The sequence below is a fragment of the Myotis brandtii genome, unplaced genomic scaffold, assembly GCF_000412655.1.
Source record: "Myotis brandtii unplaced genomic scaffold, ASM41265v1 scaffold513, whole genome shotgun sequence".
NCBI lineage: Eukaryota > Metazoa > Chordata > Mammalia > Chiroptera > Vespertilionidae > Myotis > Myotis brandtii.
Window position 1 is genome coordinate 3,700,070 of NW_005369552.1, and position 18,615 is coordinate 3,718,684.

General features: G+C 40.3%; 1 protein-coding gene across 1 annotated transcript in view; it reads left to right on the top strand.

Moving 5' to 3' along the window:
• Positions 1 to 18,615, top strand: part of B3GLCT (beta 3-glucosyltransferase) — a 120,810-nt gene that overhangs the window by 63,737 nt on the left and 38,458 nt on the right. The window contains exons 7-10 of the mRNA XM_014548535.1: positions 7,649 to 7,712; positions 8,776 to 8,895; positions 10,481 to 10,550; positions 16,921 to 17,034. Coding sequence (XP_014404021.1) covers positions 7,649 to 7,712; positions 8,776 to 8,895; positions 10,481 to 10,550; positions 16,921 to 17,034 — 368 coding nt within the window. The remainder of the gene's footprint in view (positions 1 to 7,648; positions 7,713 to 8,775; positions 8,896 to 10,480; positions 10,551 to 16,920; positions 17,035 to 18,615) is intronic.

The window sequence follows — 18,615 nt, forward strand, 5'->3', positions numbered from 1 at the left end:
CTATCTATATCTATCTATATCTATCTATCTATCTATCATCTCAAAAGAGTGTTATTACTATTGTTAATGGATCTAGTTAACAATACATAGGCCTGACTTTGTCAGTAAGAAAGCAAATCAGTAACACACCTGGGATTGGCAGTTTATTACTAGTCATGTGCATGGGTATGCATGCTTAAACATGGGTCACACAGAGGGACAGGAGGCATTGTAGATACTCATACCCAGCTCTTTGTGTGTATAATTACAATAATGCTTTTTTATTTTATTTTTGTTATTTATTTAATAATTTTATTATTTATTTAATTATTTATTTAATGCTTTTTATTTTATTTTTTATTATTTATTTTATTTTATGATGGTTTTTTAGATGTGGAAAATAAAGATAATTAAGTTGTAATTCTGGAGAAATATGGTAATTAACAGGTCCTCTTTAATCTGAATACTTCAGATTATTATGTGCTTGTAATTTTTAAGGAATGGAAAGATGATAAAGCAGTTGTGGCCTTTATGTCTTCAAGGGTGAAATGTTTCTATTATTTCTTACATGAAGTGTGCTATATCTAGGGTTTGGAGTCTTGAAAAGCTTCCTGGCCAGTTGTAGGTATAGAGGTAGTAGATACCTTGTCATTAGTGGCTGGCTGAAACTGCTTGACGAATCCCTTGACACTTGAAAGTTCCTTATAGTGTAATTCCCTCCTTGACAAAATATTTTCAAGGTTAATAATATTTTCTGTTGAGAATCCAAAAATTACATCAACAACACTCTGCTGTTTAGCCTTCCTTACTGTTAGGGAACAGCCCCACGTGGGGGCAGGGGGGAGGGAGGCAGCTTCCATCAGGTAAGTGACCCATGGAAAATTCTTTTTGGGAACTGAGTTATAAGGGGAAAGAGATAATGCATGGGGAACCATTTGGTCTGAGAGGTTATGATAGGAGAGGGATCATTTGGGGTCTGGCAGCCAAGACAGTGGCTCCCTGATGATTAGCAGCTTCCTAATGGAGGCAGAGGCCACAATCCCTTGACCACCCATTTCTGTCAGGTTATTCTGACAATCTCTGCCTAGAGTTTCTTCTGACTTTCCAGTAATCCTGTGAGCCTCCTATATGCTTTTATAAATGTACTAGTGGCCCAGTGCACGAAATTTGTGCACATTAAAAGGGGATTAATTAGAGGAAATGTTGCTATTTGCCCTTTTTCTATAATAGAAGTGTCAGAGATGAAAGAAAATTAGTAAAATGTATATGAAAATCTTCCTCCTGTCAGAGTCTAGGTTGCACCATGGAACCCAGAGTCAAGTCCCCACCCACTCATGTGCGCCTCAAAATCACACGAGACCCAGACCCGGCTGGCCCCATCCCCATTGGGCTAGATACAGACCCAGCCAGTCCCACCCTTGTCAAGCCCCAGTGGGTAGGGGGGTGCAGCCTCAGGTACCCTGGTCTGGCCCTGGAGGGGGCGTGGCCTGAGGTCCCCCAGCCTAGGCCAGAGTGGGGGGCATGCCTTGAGGTCCCCCGTCAAGCCCCATCAGGTGGAGGATGTGGCCTGAGGTCCCCAGTCAAGCCCCGCCAGGCGGGGGGTGCAACCTCAGGTCTCCTGGCCCGGTGCCGGGGTGAGGGGTGCAGCCTGAGGTCCCCCGTCAAGTCCTGCTGGATGGGGGGCGTGGCCTGAGGTCCCCCAGCCTGGCGCCGGGACGGGTGGTGTGGCCTGAGGTCCCCTGTCAAGCCCTGCTGGGTGGGGGCGTGGCCTGAGGTCCCCTGGCCTGGTGCCGGGGCAGGGTGCATGGCCTGAGGTCCCCCATCAAGCCCCGCTGGGCAGGGAGCGCAGCCTCATGTCCCCCGTCAAGCCCTGCTGGGTGGGGGCACAGCCTGAGGTCCCCCCACCTGGCGCCGGGGCGGGGGGCACAATCTGAGGTTCCCTGTTCAGCCCCACGGGGGGCGGGGGCACAGCCTCAGGTCCCTGCTGATTGCTCGTTAAGACTTGTTATGGGAACTTGGCCTCTGCTGTGGATGCAAACATCTTGTGTTACAGAACCCGCCCCCCCCCGCCCCCCACCGTCTTCGCTGTGGGCACCGCCATCTTTGTGATGGAGTGATGGTCATTTTGCATATTTCCCTTTTTCTTATATAGGATTTTGTGCTTAAACTGACGACAGTGGATTCTGTTATTTTCAACTAAAACCGTGACCCTATGCCGGTCCTGAGACAGCAGAGCAAGGACACCCTGCTCCCAGTCTGCACCAGCCATGTCCAGGAGGATCCTCAGTTTCCCTGCTCCATTCTTAGATGGGCTGGGGCAGAGGGCAGGGGTACTGAGGAGAGAGAATTGTCTTTCTCTTGAGAGAGGGACAAGTACAGCTATAACCTGTCCTATGATGTTCTCTGAGTGCAGACAGCACTTCCTTCCCCCAGGGCCAAAGAGGAAACCAACAGTTTTACAAAGAGCCTGTATAGTAAGCCTGGGGTTATAACCATTTCTCTGAAGCCAGTAAGCCTGGGGTTATAACCATTTCTCTGAAGCCAGCATAACTGCTTTCTCTATCCCACCCCTCTGAACTTGGAGGCCTCTCGTCCTGGATACAAATCCTGCTAGTCTAGAGAGTTCACCTTCCTTCTTCCATCCCTATTTCCCCAGCTAGCAAGGACCTTCTTGGAGACCTATTTTGATGCTGAATGCAATTCACCTTTTATTGAATTAGGTGTAAGAAATACCTACCTTTGCCTGGCTGGCTTGGCTCAGTGCTTGGGCATCGACCTATGAACCTAGAGGTCACGGTTCGATTCCCAGTCAGGGCACATGCCTGGGTTTCAGGCTCGATCCCCAATGTGGGCGTGCAGGAGGCAGCTGATCAATGATTCTCTCTCATCATTGATGTTTCTATCTCTATACTTCTCCCTTCCTCTCTGAAATCAATAAAAAACATATTAACAAAAATAGAACCAGAGACATAGAAGCATCGAACAGACTGTACAACCTATGAGGGAAGTGGGGGATAAGAGATCAGCCAAAGGACTTGTATGCATGCATATGAGCAAAACCAATGGACACAGACAGTAGGAGGGTGAGGGCTTGTGCTTGGGGGAGGGGGTGGCAGAGGAGAGGTCAATGGGGGGAAAAAGGAGACTCATGTAATACTTTAAAAACTAAAGAATTAAAAAAACATATTAAAAAATAAAGAAATACCTACCTTCCCTTTTTAAACCAGGTGGTTGGTAGTGATGTGTCTTGAACATGTCTTTGACTCCCACTATCCTCATACAGGTTAGCTTTGTCCAGTCTTATTGCTCGCCATGCTGGCATTAAGACTTCACCTGGTGTATGAAACCTCTGGGCCTATGATTCTGCTCTCTGGCCTCACTGCTCACATGTGTAGAGGCCACCAAGCATTGGCAGGTTCCACGGCTCATCTCCTAACTACCTCATGTCACCATGTGACCAGCTGCCAGGGCTTTGTGAATTGGGACTGCAGGTTCTGCACCAGCCAACATATTCGACACTTATGATATGGATTGCCTGGCATCCTGTAGAAGTAGTCCCACAGGCACATCATTCTCTTCCTTGTGTTTATGAAGTCATTGAAAACACCCGTTGACAAGTGCCAGCTCACTCCCTTTTGGACAAGCTTAGTACCTCATGCCACTGCAGTAGTATGTGTAGGGAGCTACAGCTAAGGGAATTTGGGCCAAAAGACTAATCTTTTTCATGAGTTCAGAAAATTTCTAGTACTTGCCCCATAATAATAGCATGATAGAGGAAGGAGGCACCAGTTAGCTTCCATATTGAGTGTCATCTGCTTTCACAACACTGAACAATTACCAACAAACCATGGAATGTTTGTAGTTAATTAATGTTCATGGTCTTCTCCCTGTCTTTCTTCCCTTTCCACTGCCAGCAGAAACAAAAACAAAATAAAAATGCAGACTCTACCACAGGACCAAATTAAAAATTCTGCTTTTCTTAGACTGTATTTTCTTTTTCTCATGATACAGACAAGTAATCAAACAAAAAAAAAATGATATAATCCATCTAGCATAGTAGCTAATGTGACTCAGATATAGATCTCCCAATAGGAGATTCTTATTTATATTTTTCAAGAAATTAGTATTATAGTTAGAATAAAGGAGGCATAAGTACCAATTAGCTCCATCAACTGCAACACTGGATCTTCCCAGTTGGCTTCTCCCCATTCCAAAGCTAATGTGCCGACTTGATTTCCTCCTGTAATTGGGAGCTATGTAGTTCTCAGGCTGGATGAAGGACATATTATTACTGTTAATTCAAACCTCACTGATGTCTGAGGTCTGTGGTGGTTTGTTGCAGGAGATCAACAGTGTTGTTGAGGACCCTGGTTCTCTCTGTCTCTCCTGCTGAGTACACAGCTTCAGTTCATCCTAAATCTGGTTCCCTTTGTGGTTTCAAGACACTACGGACTAGTGTGTTTTATTTGTGTCCAGGAGTAGAGAACCTCTCTAACCATGGAAGTAAATGCTTATCAGTCTTTAGTTGGACCTTGTCCAAGTGAAGTTGGTTGGATCAACTTCAGGCATGTACCAACCTCTGGACCATTAACACTTGCCAGGGAATTTCAGTGCTTGGGTTGGGCTCAAACTAATTCTGACCCTGGAGTCCATTTATCGAGTTCAAGAATTATTCAAAACCGGAATCTCTTGGGAAGAAGGAAGGGGAAACTGTATTGTGTAGGTGATGGACAGCACCCTCTATAAAAATGTTGATTCCCTCTGTCTCTTTTCCGTGACTTTCTAGCTCATGCAGTAGGCAGAACAATTTATAGTTACAGTTACAAATGTGTTTCTCCAGCTCAAGTCACCAGACAAACTGGTTACTTAAAGGTGGTCAAGACACACTTTCTTAGACTATTTTCCCACCAAAAATATTATTTGCCCTAGCAGTCTTACATCAGTGAGGTTTGAATTAACACTGCTCAACATTTCCTGGTGATCCACCTGTGGGATCTTCTAAGAGAATCCATAAAAACTTGCTAGCATCTTCGGAGAAACTCATTAATTTCCAATAAGGTGATTTCTTCAGTTAGGTGTTACTACAGAACACTGTTACTGCTCGCCATTATTTTCCCACCTTAACCTAGGTTTCCTTCAATAACTCTGTTGACTGGCTTGCAAGTGGAACCAGAAAAGTCTCGTGGGAAGATTTCCTGGAATGGAGTCAAAGAGGCCCTACGTCTGTTGTAGTTTCCAGTCTAGCTGGTATGCCCTTAGAACTGTTATTGGGGCATGACTTAACACCTTCTAAAAATGGGAAAGCTGAATATCAAATGTCATATTTGACAGGAACTGAATATTTAATGCGGAAATATTTTATCTAAGTAATTGAAATTTCTGGCCTTAATTGTTTTTTGGGGGGCTTTGTTGATTACTGAAATTAGCATTTAAAAAACCCTTATGCTGTCTCGCTTGGTATATAGAAAAGTGAAAATAAGTTTCCACTTCTAGGACTAGCCTTTTATGTTAGGGGAATATCCTGCATACTTTTAGAACTAAACACATTTGCAGGTGACTGACTTAGGCTCACCGTGTCATGTGGTCGCATGAGGTGACCCATCAACATGAACTTGGTGATGTTGAGGTAGCCATCACTCCATGGGCTGCTAGACACAGCCACTTAAAAATGTCAGTGCACATATTTATTTTTCCTCCAGTTGGTCATTGTTTATCTTTAAGACACAATCCTTGGTCTTCACTTTTCCCCTCTCTGAGGTTCCCCCCAAAGAAAAAAAATTCAAGAATTGAATGAGAAACTTAAAGGCAAAGGTAGAGGGCATATTTAGGCTATCAGTTTAGAGGTGTTTATTGTCTGTTAAGAAGGGGCATGTGTAGTGTGACCATCTCACAATGGGTGTCGCCTGACATTGGATTCTGATCACAGCTTTGTGTCCCTTGCTTGTAGCAAGGTGTGACTTTTTCTGTCTTTGGAGTCTAATTGTGGTCTGATCAGATTTTGGAGGCACTTGGCATGAGTCCAGTTTCCAAAGTTACCTTGATATCATTTATTTATAAAAACTGGCTCCAAATTAGTAGAATTCGAACTGGATAAGATTCCATGCCAGGGCTGAACTTCTTTCTCTTGATATATATTGGAATATGCCTGAGAATATTGTCCTTTCCTGTACCATTGCCCACTCCAACTCACAAATCTGTGGGCAGAGACCGAGTAGGAATCGACAGAGATTGCATGAGGCTTCTTTTGGAGCCACCTGACACCAGGCTACGTTAGCATCAACCATGAGACAAATGCTTTATAACTAAACTGAAATTATAACTCTTCTTTATCTTTCCTCTAATAAAAAGTACTTTTTTGAAGAAATACCTGTGGCTTAACCAAGGCTAAAAACTCAGTAAACACTTTGGAAACTTATTACTACTTTCTTTTAAAATCACCGTTATTTCTTTATACTTAAAATTTATATTAAGAGGTTTATAATTGGAATTGATGTTCTCATCTCTAACCCTGTAATGAATCTATAGAGCCATATGGAACCCCAGTGGTCTTTAAGTATGTAATTCTACCTCCCTCAGCTTGGAAGCAGAGGATATCCTGCCTGTCAATTCAGGCTGCTCACTGAGTGCTCACTTTGGCCAAGGCACGGTGGCCAGTGCTGGCAGGACTCAGAAGGTGTAGCACAGGGAAGGATGTATGCACAACAGACTAATGAATGTGACAAAGCTAATGGGGCAGTGCTTCCTCCTCTGGGAGCAAAGGAAGTTTTCATTTGTTCTGGTGGGTAAGTCTGGAAAGGCTTCACAGAGAAGGTGGCCTTGAGTTTGGTCTTGAAGAAAGTTTGCCAAGTAAAGGCTGGGTGAGGGCTTTGGAGGCAGCGGTGCAGCAGGAGAGGAGATCAGGCAGGAGTGTGACCTGCTTGGGGCAGGTGGGTGCTGAGGGGCTGGGGAGGTGGAGAGGCATGGAGGGGCTCTCATGCCTGGGCCCAGGGGCTTGGGGCTTGATTGTGCATTGCAAGGAGCCATTGAAGATTTTCAAGCAAGAAAATGACATTCTTCCCCAACACCACATGCTCTCTTCCACTAAAATCTCCACAAGTTGTAATTCATTTGGGTAGAAGTTGGAGGGTGAAAAGCAAGCTTTTTGTTTTTCTGTCTTTTTCTTCCTCTGTCATTATTTAGTGTAAGGATTATCAGGAGTCAACAAACTTTAGGGCTTTTTTTTTTTAAAGGCATTTTTATTGCATTGTATTTTACATTATTTGCTAGATGTTATAATAATGAATGCTGCATTTGAAACAATCCTTGCATTTTCACAGTCCTTTGTATCACAGATATTAAATTCCTGTTTTTATTTTAAAATTTGTACTTTTGCCTGTTTTCAAACATGGGAAAATCTCAAGAATGTTTTATTCTTGTTTGACAAAAAAAGGCATTTTTATTGCATTGTATTTTACATTATTTGCTAGATGTTATAATAATGAATGCTGCATTTGAAACAATCCTTGCATTTTCACAGTCCTTTGTATCACAGATATTAAATTCCTGTTTTTATTTTAAAATTTGTACTTTTGCCTGTTTTCAAACATGGGAAAATCTCAAGAATGTTTTATTCTTGTTTGACACTTCTTCTGTTTTAAGAAAAAACCATCAAATTGTCTCTATTTCCTAGGCTTACCAAGAGGTTAAAGAGTGAGGCCCTGAGGTCCGACTTTACAATAGATTTGAAACATGAGGTATGTCATGGTTTATTTGGTTAAAAGTCTCAGTAATCAGGAATTCATGTCCACTGGTATAAAAGGTGTCCTGTATTTCCTATCAGCGCATCCTCCCCCACCACCCATGCATCTCTCCCCACCGAGGTCATTCCACTCCGGCCAGTCTGGATGAAATTGTGTCTGCTGGTGCTTGCTCATCAGCTCATTTCTTTGCGTTTTTGTGGATTCTCTGAGTATTCCTGCTCCTTTGGAACTTTGTCTCACAATCCTCTGAGTCCTGCATTGAGGTCCTGGCTCCTCAGCAAGGACTTGTACTTGCTTTTGCTGCCAGTTGTACTGATGTGGGGCCACTTTAAATCCCTCTGAGGTGTTTGGACCACGTAAGTGGCACAGTTAGGGAGACCTAGCTTTTGGTTACAAAATCCCAGAGGGGATTTGGAGATGGTTTCCCCTCCATCTGGCTCCAGATTCCCAGCTCTGTGAGGTTTGCTGTTAGACACCCCACCTCGGTGGGTCATAGCCTGTCTGCTCAGAACTCAAAACAGAAACTCCGCATCCCACAGGAAGGCTGTCGTCCTTGGTGTCCTTGTCCCAGATTCTCACTCTTGCATTTTTGTCCTTACAAGCTCTACACTTTTGTGCCAATTTAGCAAGCCATTTACAGTGATTTTAAAGATATTTTGTCTACATTTGTCAATATTTTCAGCAACTCGGGTGGTTAGGCTATGTCATTACCATACTGCAGGAAACCAGTCATGATAATATTTTCTTGCATCTTTCTCTGTGATGTTTGGGAATCCTCATAATAGCTTCCCTACAATTGATTGTAACAACTTCGGAATTTTTTGCAGGTCAGAATATTGATTCTTAGTTCATTGTTGTTAATAAAAGATAGGTCAGTACATATGGAATTACTATTTTTGTAAGTAAAGAGCTGTTGAATATTGACAAATTGACATGCTTCCATCTCATACTGCCTATAGAAAGTGTGATTGCTCTTCCTGGAACTGTTGCATACCTTCTATACGTGTGGCGTTGGTTGAGTTCTTTCCCTCACTGCTGGTCTCCCACCTTCTGACAGATCGCCCTCTACATCTGGGACAACGGTAACGGACCTCCCCTTACTCCAGTGCCTGAGTTGTGTACAGATGGCATGGACGCCCACTGTGCTACCACATTCCACTCTTCCCTCCCCCTGTGTGTAAGTAATAGAAGAAAAACGTCCTTGCACGTCAAAGGATAATGTACCTGCTGTGCATATGTTGTCCCAGCACTTTACATACTGAAAAAAAATTGTTTGTTGTGCCCCAGGTAAGAACTGTACGTCATGTTTCTATTAATAACAGCCCTCTAAGGTAAGCACTGTTGCCACCCCATTTTACAGAGGAAAGAGAGAAGCACTGAGGAATTCTTGCTCGAGGCTGCAGTGACCAGCACAGCCTCCCCCAGAGCCTCCGTGCAGCATTGCCTGCCACGCTCTTCAGAGTCGCTTCTTTTGTTGATGATATAGCAAGTGTTTATCGGAATACCTAGTTCATTTCCTAGAAAGGCAATTTCAAACATTTCCCATGATACCCACGCCTCTCCTCAGCCCATCTCATTACTCTCTCAGCTGGTGACCTGATCTCACCTGACACTGTCCAGAACGTCCAGAATGAACTTCCTCCTTATGGCAGCCCTCAGTCCAGTCCCCAGGACAAGCCTGAAGACCCCGAAGCTCACTAGGTTGTGACGAGTTCTTCCTCATAAGGAAACATTTACACACCACTCTCATATGTTTTCTGTTATTCTCAAGTCAGTCACACAGAAGTCTATGTGTTGCATTTTGAAAGATGAATATATGTTCTTTCTCTCTTTTACACACACACACACACACACACTGCAACAATGGGGTGAATCTGTAATGTTTGCTCAATTGTAGACATTATACTTGCTTGTTCTTTAATGCTTGTTCTAGGGAATCTAGTGGGGAGGGCGACCTCCTAGTACCTTGAGTGACATGACAGAGCTGTGGTTAAATGTCACTATGTACCAATCCCAAGTGATGTAGGAGGCATGACTGAATTTTATTGAAGGCCTAAACAGGTGATAAAGTGGTCAGAACTCCCATGATGCAGTCCGTGGCCTTGGGAGTGAGTTGTCCACAGATCTCTCTATGTGCCCCCTTTCATCTGAGTGATCAGCTGGACTGGAGCCAGCTCAGGGCTCTGGCCCTCCCCGCCATCAGATGTTTGAAGTAATTCTACCTTTGGCTTAGGACAGAACAGCAGTGTAGCCTAGACTTGGATAGACAATAAAAGGACCATAAAAATACTTTAAACATCACAGTAAGTCCAGGCCCACCAAAGGGAGTCATCTCTTATTTTACACTGACATCCCCTTAGTTCTCTCCTTTTGTCAAAATCTTTACCAACCAGAAAAAGAAAAGGGAATATAGCTGACATTTATTGGGCACCTATGGTATACTTTAATAAAAGCAGTTTTACTGGTGGTTACTTCTCCCACTTTTTAAATGGCAGACTGAAATTCAGAGAGCGGAATGGATTTGTCCAGATGACATGTTGTATGAGTAGCAGAGCTAGGATTCCAGTCCTGGTCTGGCTGACATCAAAGGCTTTGTTTTCAGTTGAGCTACAGTTCCTTTCCCCCCTAAAACTTCTTCCTGGAAACAGGAAGATGTCCCTGACACTAATGCATTTGACCTCGAGAGCATGTGAGATCTGAAGTGGGTAGGAAGTTAAGATAACATGCACTCATATATGCATCTATTTTTCCTTGTTTTTTAGGGAAATCCAGTGAAGAAGGAGGATATTTTTGTTGCAGTAAAAACATGCAAGAAATTTCATGATGATAGAAGTATGTTTTGGGTTATTCATTTTTATTGAATTTTTAGATTCCGAATTGCCATCTTAAAAAAAGTAAAAACCAGATATCAACTTAAGAAAGGCATAATGACACATATATCGTTGAAGTGAATGCATTAATTAACCAATATTCCTTGTCATATCATTTCAGTCACCGAGAGCAATTAGAAAGGACAATTTTATATTGGAACCTGAGTGCTCCTAACTCTTCTAACTACTATTTAAAGCAGTGTTTTAAATGGGAAATGGACACGCTCAGCTGTTGCAATCTTGGAACACTATGTGAATAAGAATGCATTTTGTAAAACAATGTCCTGTTATATCGATGCATAGTCTCTGAACTTTCAGTTTGAGAATATTAGATGGGATTTCAATGTGACCAAGAAGGAATGTTTCTTAAAGACTGTTCCTTCTTTCTACATTTATCTCAGATGCACATATTGGAACTTTTAAGACATGAATTTTTTCATGAGTAAATATATAAGAGAAAGGGGGAAAAGTGCCTAATAAGCAGTGGTCCCTTCATAAGGAAATCCTGGCATGCAGGTGGATGTTTTTATTCAAATTTTCCATCCTTACAGAATTCTAAGACATTGACATCAATTAAAATGTGGTTATAATCAACAGTATCTTAAAATAGGTTAACTATAAACCTTTATGTTTACCTAAAATAGTCATCTTAAGTTCCAAGTCATATTAAATCAGCCTAAGTAAATATAACATTCATTATATAAGGAGTCATAAAATACTATTAAATTCAATGTAGCAGGTAAATTTTTCATTTATCACAAATTTAACCTAGATTTAATATCCTTTTGCTTTTACCATAATCTAGAATGGCTTTGTGGGATGATTCTTGAAAAATATCTTTCACAAAAAAGTATAAAGGAAATGAACTAGGCTGCGTTTTTTTTTTAACATCAAACAGAAGTGTTTGAATTAATTTATTTTACTTGGATCTTGACGCTGCACGTAGAGTAGTGAGTGCTTTGACATTAAAATGTTAAGAACGGTGGTGGAAGTGATAATGGTGGTGATGATGGTGGTGGCTGTGGTAGTGGTGGTGATGGTGGTGGTGATGGTAGTGGTATTTTCTCTTTTGAAACACATTTTTCAAGTGACAGTAAAATTAGGGACCATTCCTATTATATTTTTAATGTGGTACAGAAATGAAAAAGTTGCTACTTTTAATTTTGTAGTTTTGAATAATCTGTTTTATTACTCTTATTTGCATAAGGTTGAAATAATCTTTTAAGATATCCATCTGATGCTTTTGTTTTTTAAATTTTGAGTCAAAATCTTTAAAAATTAAGGAATCTTAAAAGTATGTCAGGAGCATTCAAACAAACCCCCATCCCCCCAAGCCAGGTGCATTTATTGCTGCTGTTAATTTGGATCTAGAGGTCAGTGAAACCTAAAAAGCTTTCACAGGTGGGTTTCTGTGGCAAGCCCTCCTTAAACTTGGACTTGTTTGTTTGGAAAGATCGTCTAAGGCAGCAGGATTTTAGAGATTTTGATGTCCACTGGCTGGATGTAAGTGAAGCCTGACACGGCCCTGGGCTCTGCCTTCCTTTTTTTTAAGTCTAGTCTAGCTACCAGTTGTGACAAATAATTATCTAGTAATCATGTTTGTTACAATGACAGTGCCACAGTAACTGCTGCTGACTGCTATCTTTTTTACATTTTCTGGTGTGTTTTTCCACATACATTCTGTCATCTAATTTCATGTTGAATATTCTTTGTGATGTGATAACTAATGTTATTCACTTGATATTGTAGAGAAAGCTGAGTATAAATAGATACAACTGGCCCAAGTTCCTGTGGTCTATTGACAGGACAGCTGGAGCTCGGGTTTTCTGGCTCCAAACCCCAGATTCTTTCTGCCATGGCACAGCTATACGTGATCTCCTTGGATGTATTCCAAACCGAACACTTGATAAATCCTATTTGATATTTGTGTTGATGCTCTGCTATGCTCAAGGTCAAGTTTGACTTGGACAGATGCTGTAGAAGTAGCCTTTATTTTCAGCAACACTGGGGATAGACAGGAACTGAAATCCACAGATGATCTCAAATATAAATCATGCAGGGACTTTAGATTGCTAACCTGCCCAAGCATATTACAGCTGTAGTTGAGCAGGATACATGATTGGGGTATATATTTTTTTCCTTCCTGTGGTAGAAACATTTGAAGTGACAAAGGCCAAATGGCAATGAAGGAAAATAAGACTGTGTTTGCCTGACAAATTGAGAGTGGGCAGTAGCATTAGTGAGTTATCTGGTGGAAGGTTGTCACTTGTGGGTATCTGCCCCCAGGGACTGAGCGTAAGTGCATCCTCTACTCCTGGCTCCTTATAGTGTGGGCCAACCCCCAGGGAAAAGGGTGAAGGATGGACACTCTGTCCAAGACTCTAATCAAGACAAGGGAAAATATACATTGAACTCATTGCTTTATTCCTATAAAGCCAAGTCCCAAAATTTTAAAAAAAGTTATTTCACCTCCTGTATTTTTTCCCCTATCAGTGAAACTAACAATTATGTAGCTACTTATGTCTGGATTCTGATTTGAATGAAAAAAAAATCTTAGAACACGGGCAGCAAAAGCATATTTTGTCTTTTAGCTTAAGTAAGAAATACATGTTGATACCATTGAAACAGCAACACTCTCTGAGATGCAAGCATTTAGTAGGGTTTTACGAAACTATAAGAATTATATAAAGCAAGGAAATTGGGCATAGCATGTCCGATTATATTTAAGCAAGGAGATCTCTGGAATTTAATATCAGCACGATCACTTCCTCTTGGGTTAGTGTTCTTCACTACGAGCTGTCAGAAAATGTGAAGAATGTTCTTTGCATCATTTTGCCTGTATGCATGTCGCAGGTATCTCAGGGCAGCCACGGTTCATGTTCATCAGATGGTTGATTGTGAGATGCTCCCCTGCCATCTCCCTCTAATTACAGAGGTTAAATTGCTATTTGCTCAGCCTTTAGTTCCTTTTCACGACTTCCTGAGCTCCTAAAAATAAACACTTTATCCTTTTTAGGTTAAAAAATACCCATTTGATATCTTTACTGCAGTGATCTTGTCTAGAAGAGGAGGATCTGAACAAACTTATTAAAAGGAGTTTGCGGTAGCTGTGTTCTCTGATTACCATAGAGAGGCTGACAGCTGCTGCCCTACAATCTGCTAATTTAAAATGTGAGGCTTGACACTTTATGGGAGAACATATTTGCCAATATTATCTCCCATAAGGGTCTAATCTCCAAAATTTATAGGGAACTCATACATCTGAAAAAAATAAAATAAAATAAAATAAAATGTGAGGCTTGGATTAAAATGCAGCAAGGGGCAAGGCTACACCCTAGGTTAAGTGGAGTGATTAGATTAATTCTTACAGAGAGGAAGGGAGTCAAGTGTTGGCTCATTCCGTTCTCCCCTGGCTTTGGAACAGATGAAGATACCCCAGATTGCCCTAAAATGTTTCAGATCACCCATGAGGGATGCTTTACAGTCTTCCATCCACCCCATCTCTACAAACAGGAATTAGAACATAGTTTAGGCAGGTATCTCTAATTTTGTGGTCATTGACTTGCATACTGAGGCAACAATAGGTCTGTTTGTCAAAAACAGCAGATTCCATAAAATCAAGAATCACAGTTGATTGTGTGGTGGTTTTTGTATTGTATTCAAGTGTCAAGTTCATTTTTATTTGGAATTAGAGTTTTGCAGGTAAATTAACTCGGGGTGAAAATGTGTGCTCCTTGCCTCATAGCGAGACACTGCTCCTCCCCCCTCAAGACTGGAAGGGCACGTGGAAGATTTATGCCTTTTGTGCAGTTAGGTTTTGTTGTAGTCCAATTTTTACTTTGCTCCAATTTTAACTTATCTTGCAGCAAACCTGGAAAGAGGCATTCACTGTTGTTTTATTATATGGTAGAAAGTTTGGTTCTCTACCATATCATATCAAGTATCTATCAGCTAATGTGAAAATGAGATATTAGATCATGTAACTATTTTGAAATATTTTTCAATGTTTAATATCTTTAGGAAAGCACTGCTTGAATACTATATAAAATATAAGTAATATAATGAATTCAATTTAGAATTCAAATAACACTAACAAAATAGACCAATATTTTTAAAGTGTTAAATAGTTTAGAATCAACACTGGTTAATTGAAAATAAAGCCTTAACCTGCTGTTACCAGTATACAAAACTTAGCCTTAGCTTGAAATTCTTTGCAGTCGGCACATAGGACAAATCCACGTGAGTTATAGTGACAGATAACACAAACTGTTGAATGCTTTTGGTATTATCGAGTCATAACACTTCATTATATTAAAATGGTTAGTTTATTTTTAAATGATTGGTAATGGGGATACCCATCTTGTACCAAAGAATCATTGTTATGAATAAAACTTTCCTTTACACTAGTTCCAAAAATAGCTGTAGGCTTCTTGTTGGAATTTCTACAAAATTTAATCCTCATTTGACTACTTATTAAGTGCCTAATACATCCCAGTCAGTGTACTAGTTGTTGGGGAACCAGTCATATAGTAATTCTGACCTTTAGTGAAATTTCTGTTTCAACTGAAAACAAAAAATAGAGGTAAAGAGTTAACTCACACTAGATTTTTATTTCATTTGAATCTGCTAATTGAGAAGAAATACCTATGCTGTTTAATAAGGCTTATTAGAGCCAATAGGAACTGACAGCTAAGGGCTGAGAAAAATGGAAGTAGAATTTTTATGGCTTATAAAACCCAGTGCTGGGGACCGAGGAAAATTCTTGACCTTTCCAGCCTTATGCTGGGGAACATTTCACCCAAGAGTGGGAATATTTAGTGGCTGCAGGCTGCAGGGAGCCCTTTCTCGGGTAAGTCCTCTGCTCATTATGTGCAAAGCAGACTGCCAGTACAATGTCATGATGAAGATTTTTATTGTGCTAGAATTTGGAAGTAGAACAGTGTGGATTATTTTTTCCCATAGCAGCCATGTCATTTACTGCATCTTTGTTTTGACTTGGAGAAGTCTTTGTATCTGCCTTATTTTATGATTGCAGAAATTTGTATTTTAATGTATAAAATATATTTGGTGGGTTAGAATAGGTATTTTGGAGATTATTATAGAAAATATCCAGAATTTATAGGTTTTTTTCTTTCTTAAAGTTGGTGAATAATGGACTACAAAATGGTGCACTTTTGTATTTTATGTACAAAGGCTATCAGAGTGTGGCTGAATTTGTTGATTTACATAGCTAAACACTTAAATTTGGCATTGCATTGGCAGTTTTTGCATATAATTTATTTTTATTTGGTCTGGGATAAAGGAAAAGATCTGATAAAGTCTTAAAATATTGACCTGAAGACTTTATCAGAGTTGAGGTTCTTAAATTAATAGGGTATAAAATCTAGGTAGGATGGCTTTTTCTATTAAAAATACAACAGAAACACCTTTTTCTCCTTAATATTTAGAGATGCAGAGAGTAACTTAAAAAAACACACAGAAGCAAATAATTACTAGGATAGTTGGTCAAGTGAATTAATATCAAATAGTGATCAGGCAGAATTCTACGTCAGGCGTGGATGCAGAGCTGCCTTTTAACCTCTCACCCTAAAATGCAGAAACCAGGAAAGATTTTTGTTGTTTGTATTTATTTTATTAAAACAATTTATCTGTTAATGATGGAGTTTTAAAATCTGCAATGGTTCTCAAGATCTTATTTCACATATTTCAAAAGTACAATAATAACATCAGTCATTATATGTAGTGATTCCCAATGGTAAAGTTGGGACCACCCTTTATAGAGTTGGGTGGTCCTATTGGAATCTTTGGGTAGGACAGTGTAGTTTGAAAAGATACCCTCCCCCATTTTAAGAGACAAAATAGCATCTCAGAACTATATCGACTATTCTCATCTTTGGAAGTAATTATATTTTCCACCTCCCTAAAAAGCTTTATAAAAATCCACTTGCAAATTTTAAATGAACTCAATTGGGCAAAGAGAAAAATTAGTTACAATTAATTTAAACGCAACAGTATAATCAGATTGCTGATTATATACTGATTAAACACAATAAGTATAATCAGAAAATTTATTATTATATGGAAGCAAGTGTATTTATCACCAGGAGTAAAAAGTGCTTGGCTCTAGAGTATATTGAAAATGGCCCAGGAAGAGGGTTTTATTCATGTGCATATGGCATTTCTCAGGGTAGAAAAGCGAGTTCTAAGGCTTGGAACACCTGAAAACGAACAAGTAACAGTTCTCTTTCTTTATAGGGGATTGTGCTGCCCCTTTGAGATTCCAAACTTTTCTACATAACTGTCAGTGACTATCACTTCTCTCATTTTTTCAGTCCCCATTGTAAAGCAGACGTGGGCGGGTCAGGCCAGTCTCATTGAATACTACAGTGACTATGCAGAAAGTTCCATTCCTACAGTGGATCTGGGAATTCCTAATACAGACAGAGGTGAGTCCTTCATTCGTACCGCTCCTCTTAATCAGCATGTCCATTCTGCAAATAGAATAAATTCAACTAATAATAAAATGAAATATATTATAGATGCTATAATTTTTGCCTTATGTAAGTTTTTTTTCTTCCTCTCTTCTCAACGTCTTTACTCATAGATATAGGCTGATTTTCTTTTTCGGATTAAGCACTACATTATACGTACTGAGACAGGTTGTAAGTTTTTAATAAGCCATGTTGATATGACTGAGCACATGACAATTATGTTCAAGTTTGACAGTACACTTTTCATACCTTCAGAATTCACTGTGGCCCAATGGGATGTTCAAAGTGAATTTATCATCTTTCCACCAAAGCTTCTCCTCATTTAATTTTAACAATTTAACCAGTCAGGATATTATCCAGCTGCTGTATACCAGCCTATGTTCGATCCCAGGGGGAGTAGGAATGAATCTGGTAGTTTCTGCCCTCAGGAAGCTTATGATCTGAGCTTGTTTTGTGTATATCTTTGAGTAGCACTTAACCACATTCCACACTGGTTGTCTATTTAGCAAACTGTTGGAAGTACACTAGATTTTCTCTTCAGATTGCAGGCTTTCTAATTAAAAACATATGTAAGGTAAATGGTGTATTTGTCTTTGATTTATAGAATATATCATGTATGAAAAAAGTAGAGACAAATAGACCAAACCCTCAGATTAAAAAAGAATATTTTACAAATACAAACTTGATCTCTTGGGCATTTTTGTTAGACCGTATTTCCCCTCTTTTTAAAAAATCTTTATTGTTGGAAGTATTACATATGTCCACTCCCCCCGCCACCCATTGACCTCTTCTAGCCCACTCCCTCCCCCATTCCGCTACCCCAGGCCCTATTGCCTGTGTCCAGTGGTTAAGTATATATGCATACAAGTTCTTTGGTTGTGCTCTTTCTGCCCATCCACCGTCCCCCGCTTTCCCTCTGAGGTTCTACAGTCTGTTCCATGCTTCTATGTTTCTGGATCTATTTTGTTCATTAGATTCCACAAATGAGTGAGATCAAATGATAATTATCTTTCTCTGACTGGCTTATTTTGCTTAGCATAATGCTCTCCAGGGCCATCCATCCTGTTGCAAATGGTAGAGTTCTTTCTTTTTTACAGCTGTGTAGTATCCCATTGTGTAAATGTACCACAGCTTTTATAACCATTCATATGCTGATGGGCACTTGGGCTGTTTCCAAATCTCAGCTATTGTAAATTGCGCTGCTATGAACATAGGGGTGCATATATTCTTTCTGATTGGTGTTTCTGATTTCTTAGGATATACTAGTAGTCCTAAAAGTGGGATCACTGGGTCAAATGGGAGTTCTATTTTTAATTTTTTGAGGAAACTCCATACTGTTTTCCACAGAGGCTGCATCAGTCTGCATTCCCACCAGCAGTGTACTAGGGTTTCCTTTTGTCCACATTCTTGCCAGCACTTGTCGTTTGTTGAGTTGTTGATGATAGCTGTTCTGACAGATGTGAGGTGGCACCTCATTATTATTTTGATTTGCATCTGTCAGATGATTAGTGACTTGGAGCATTTTTTCATATGTGT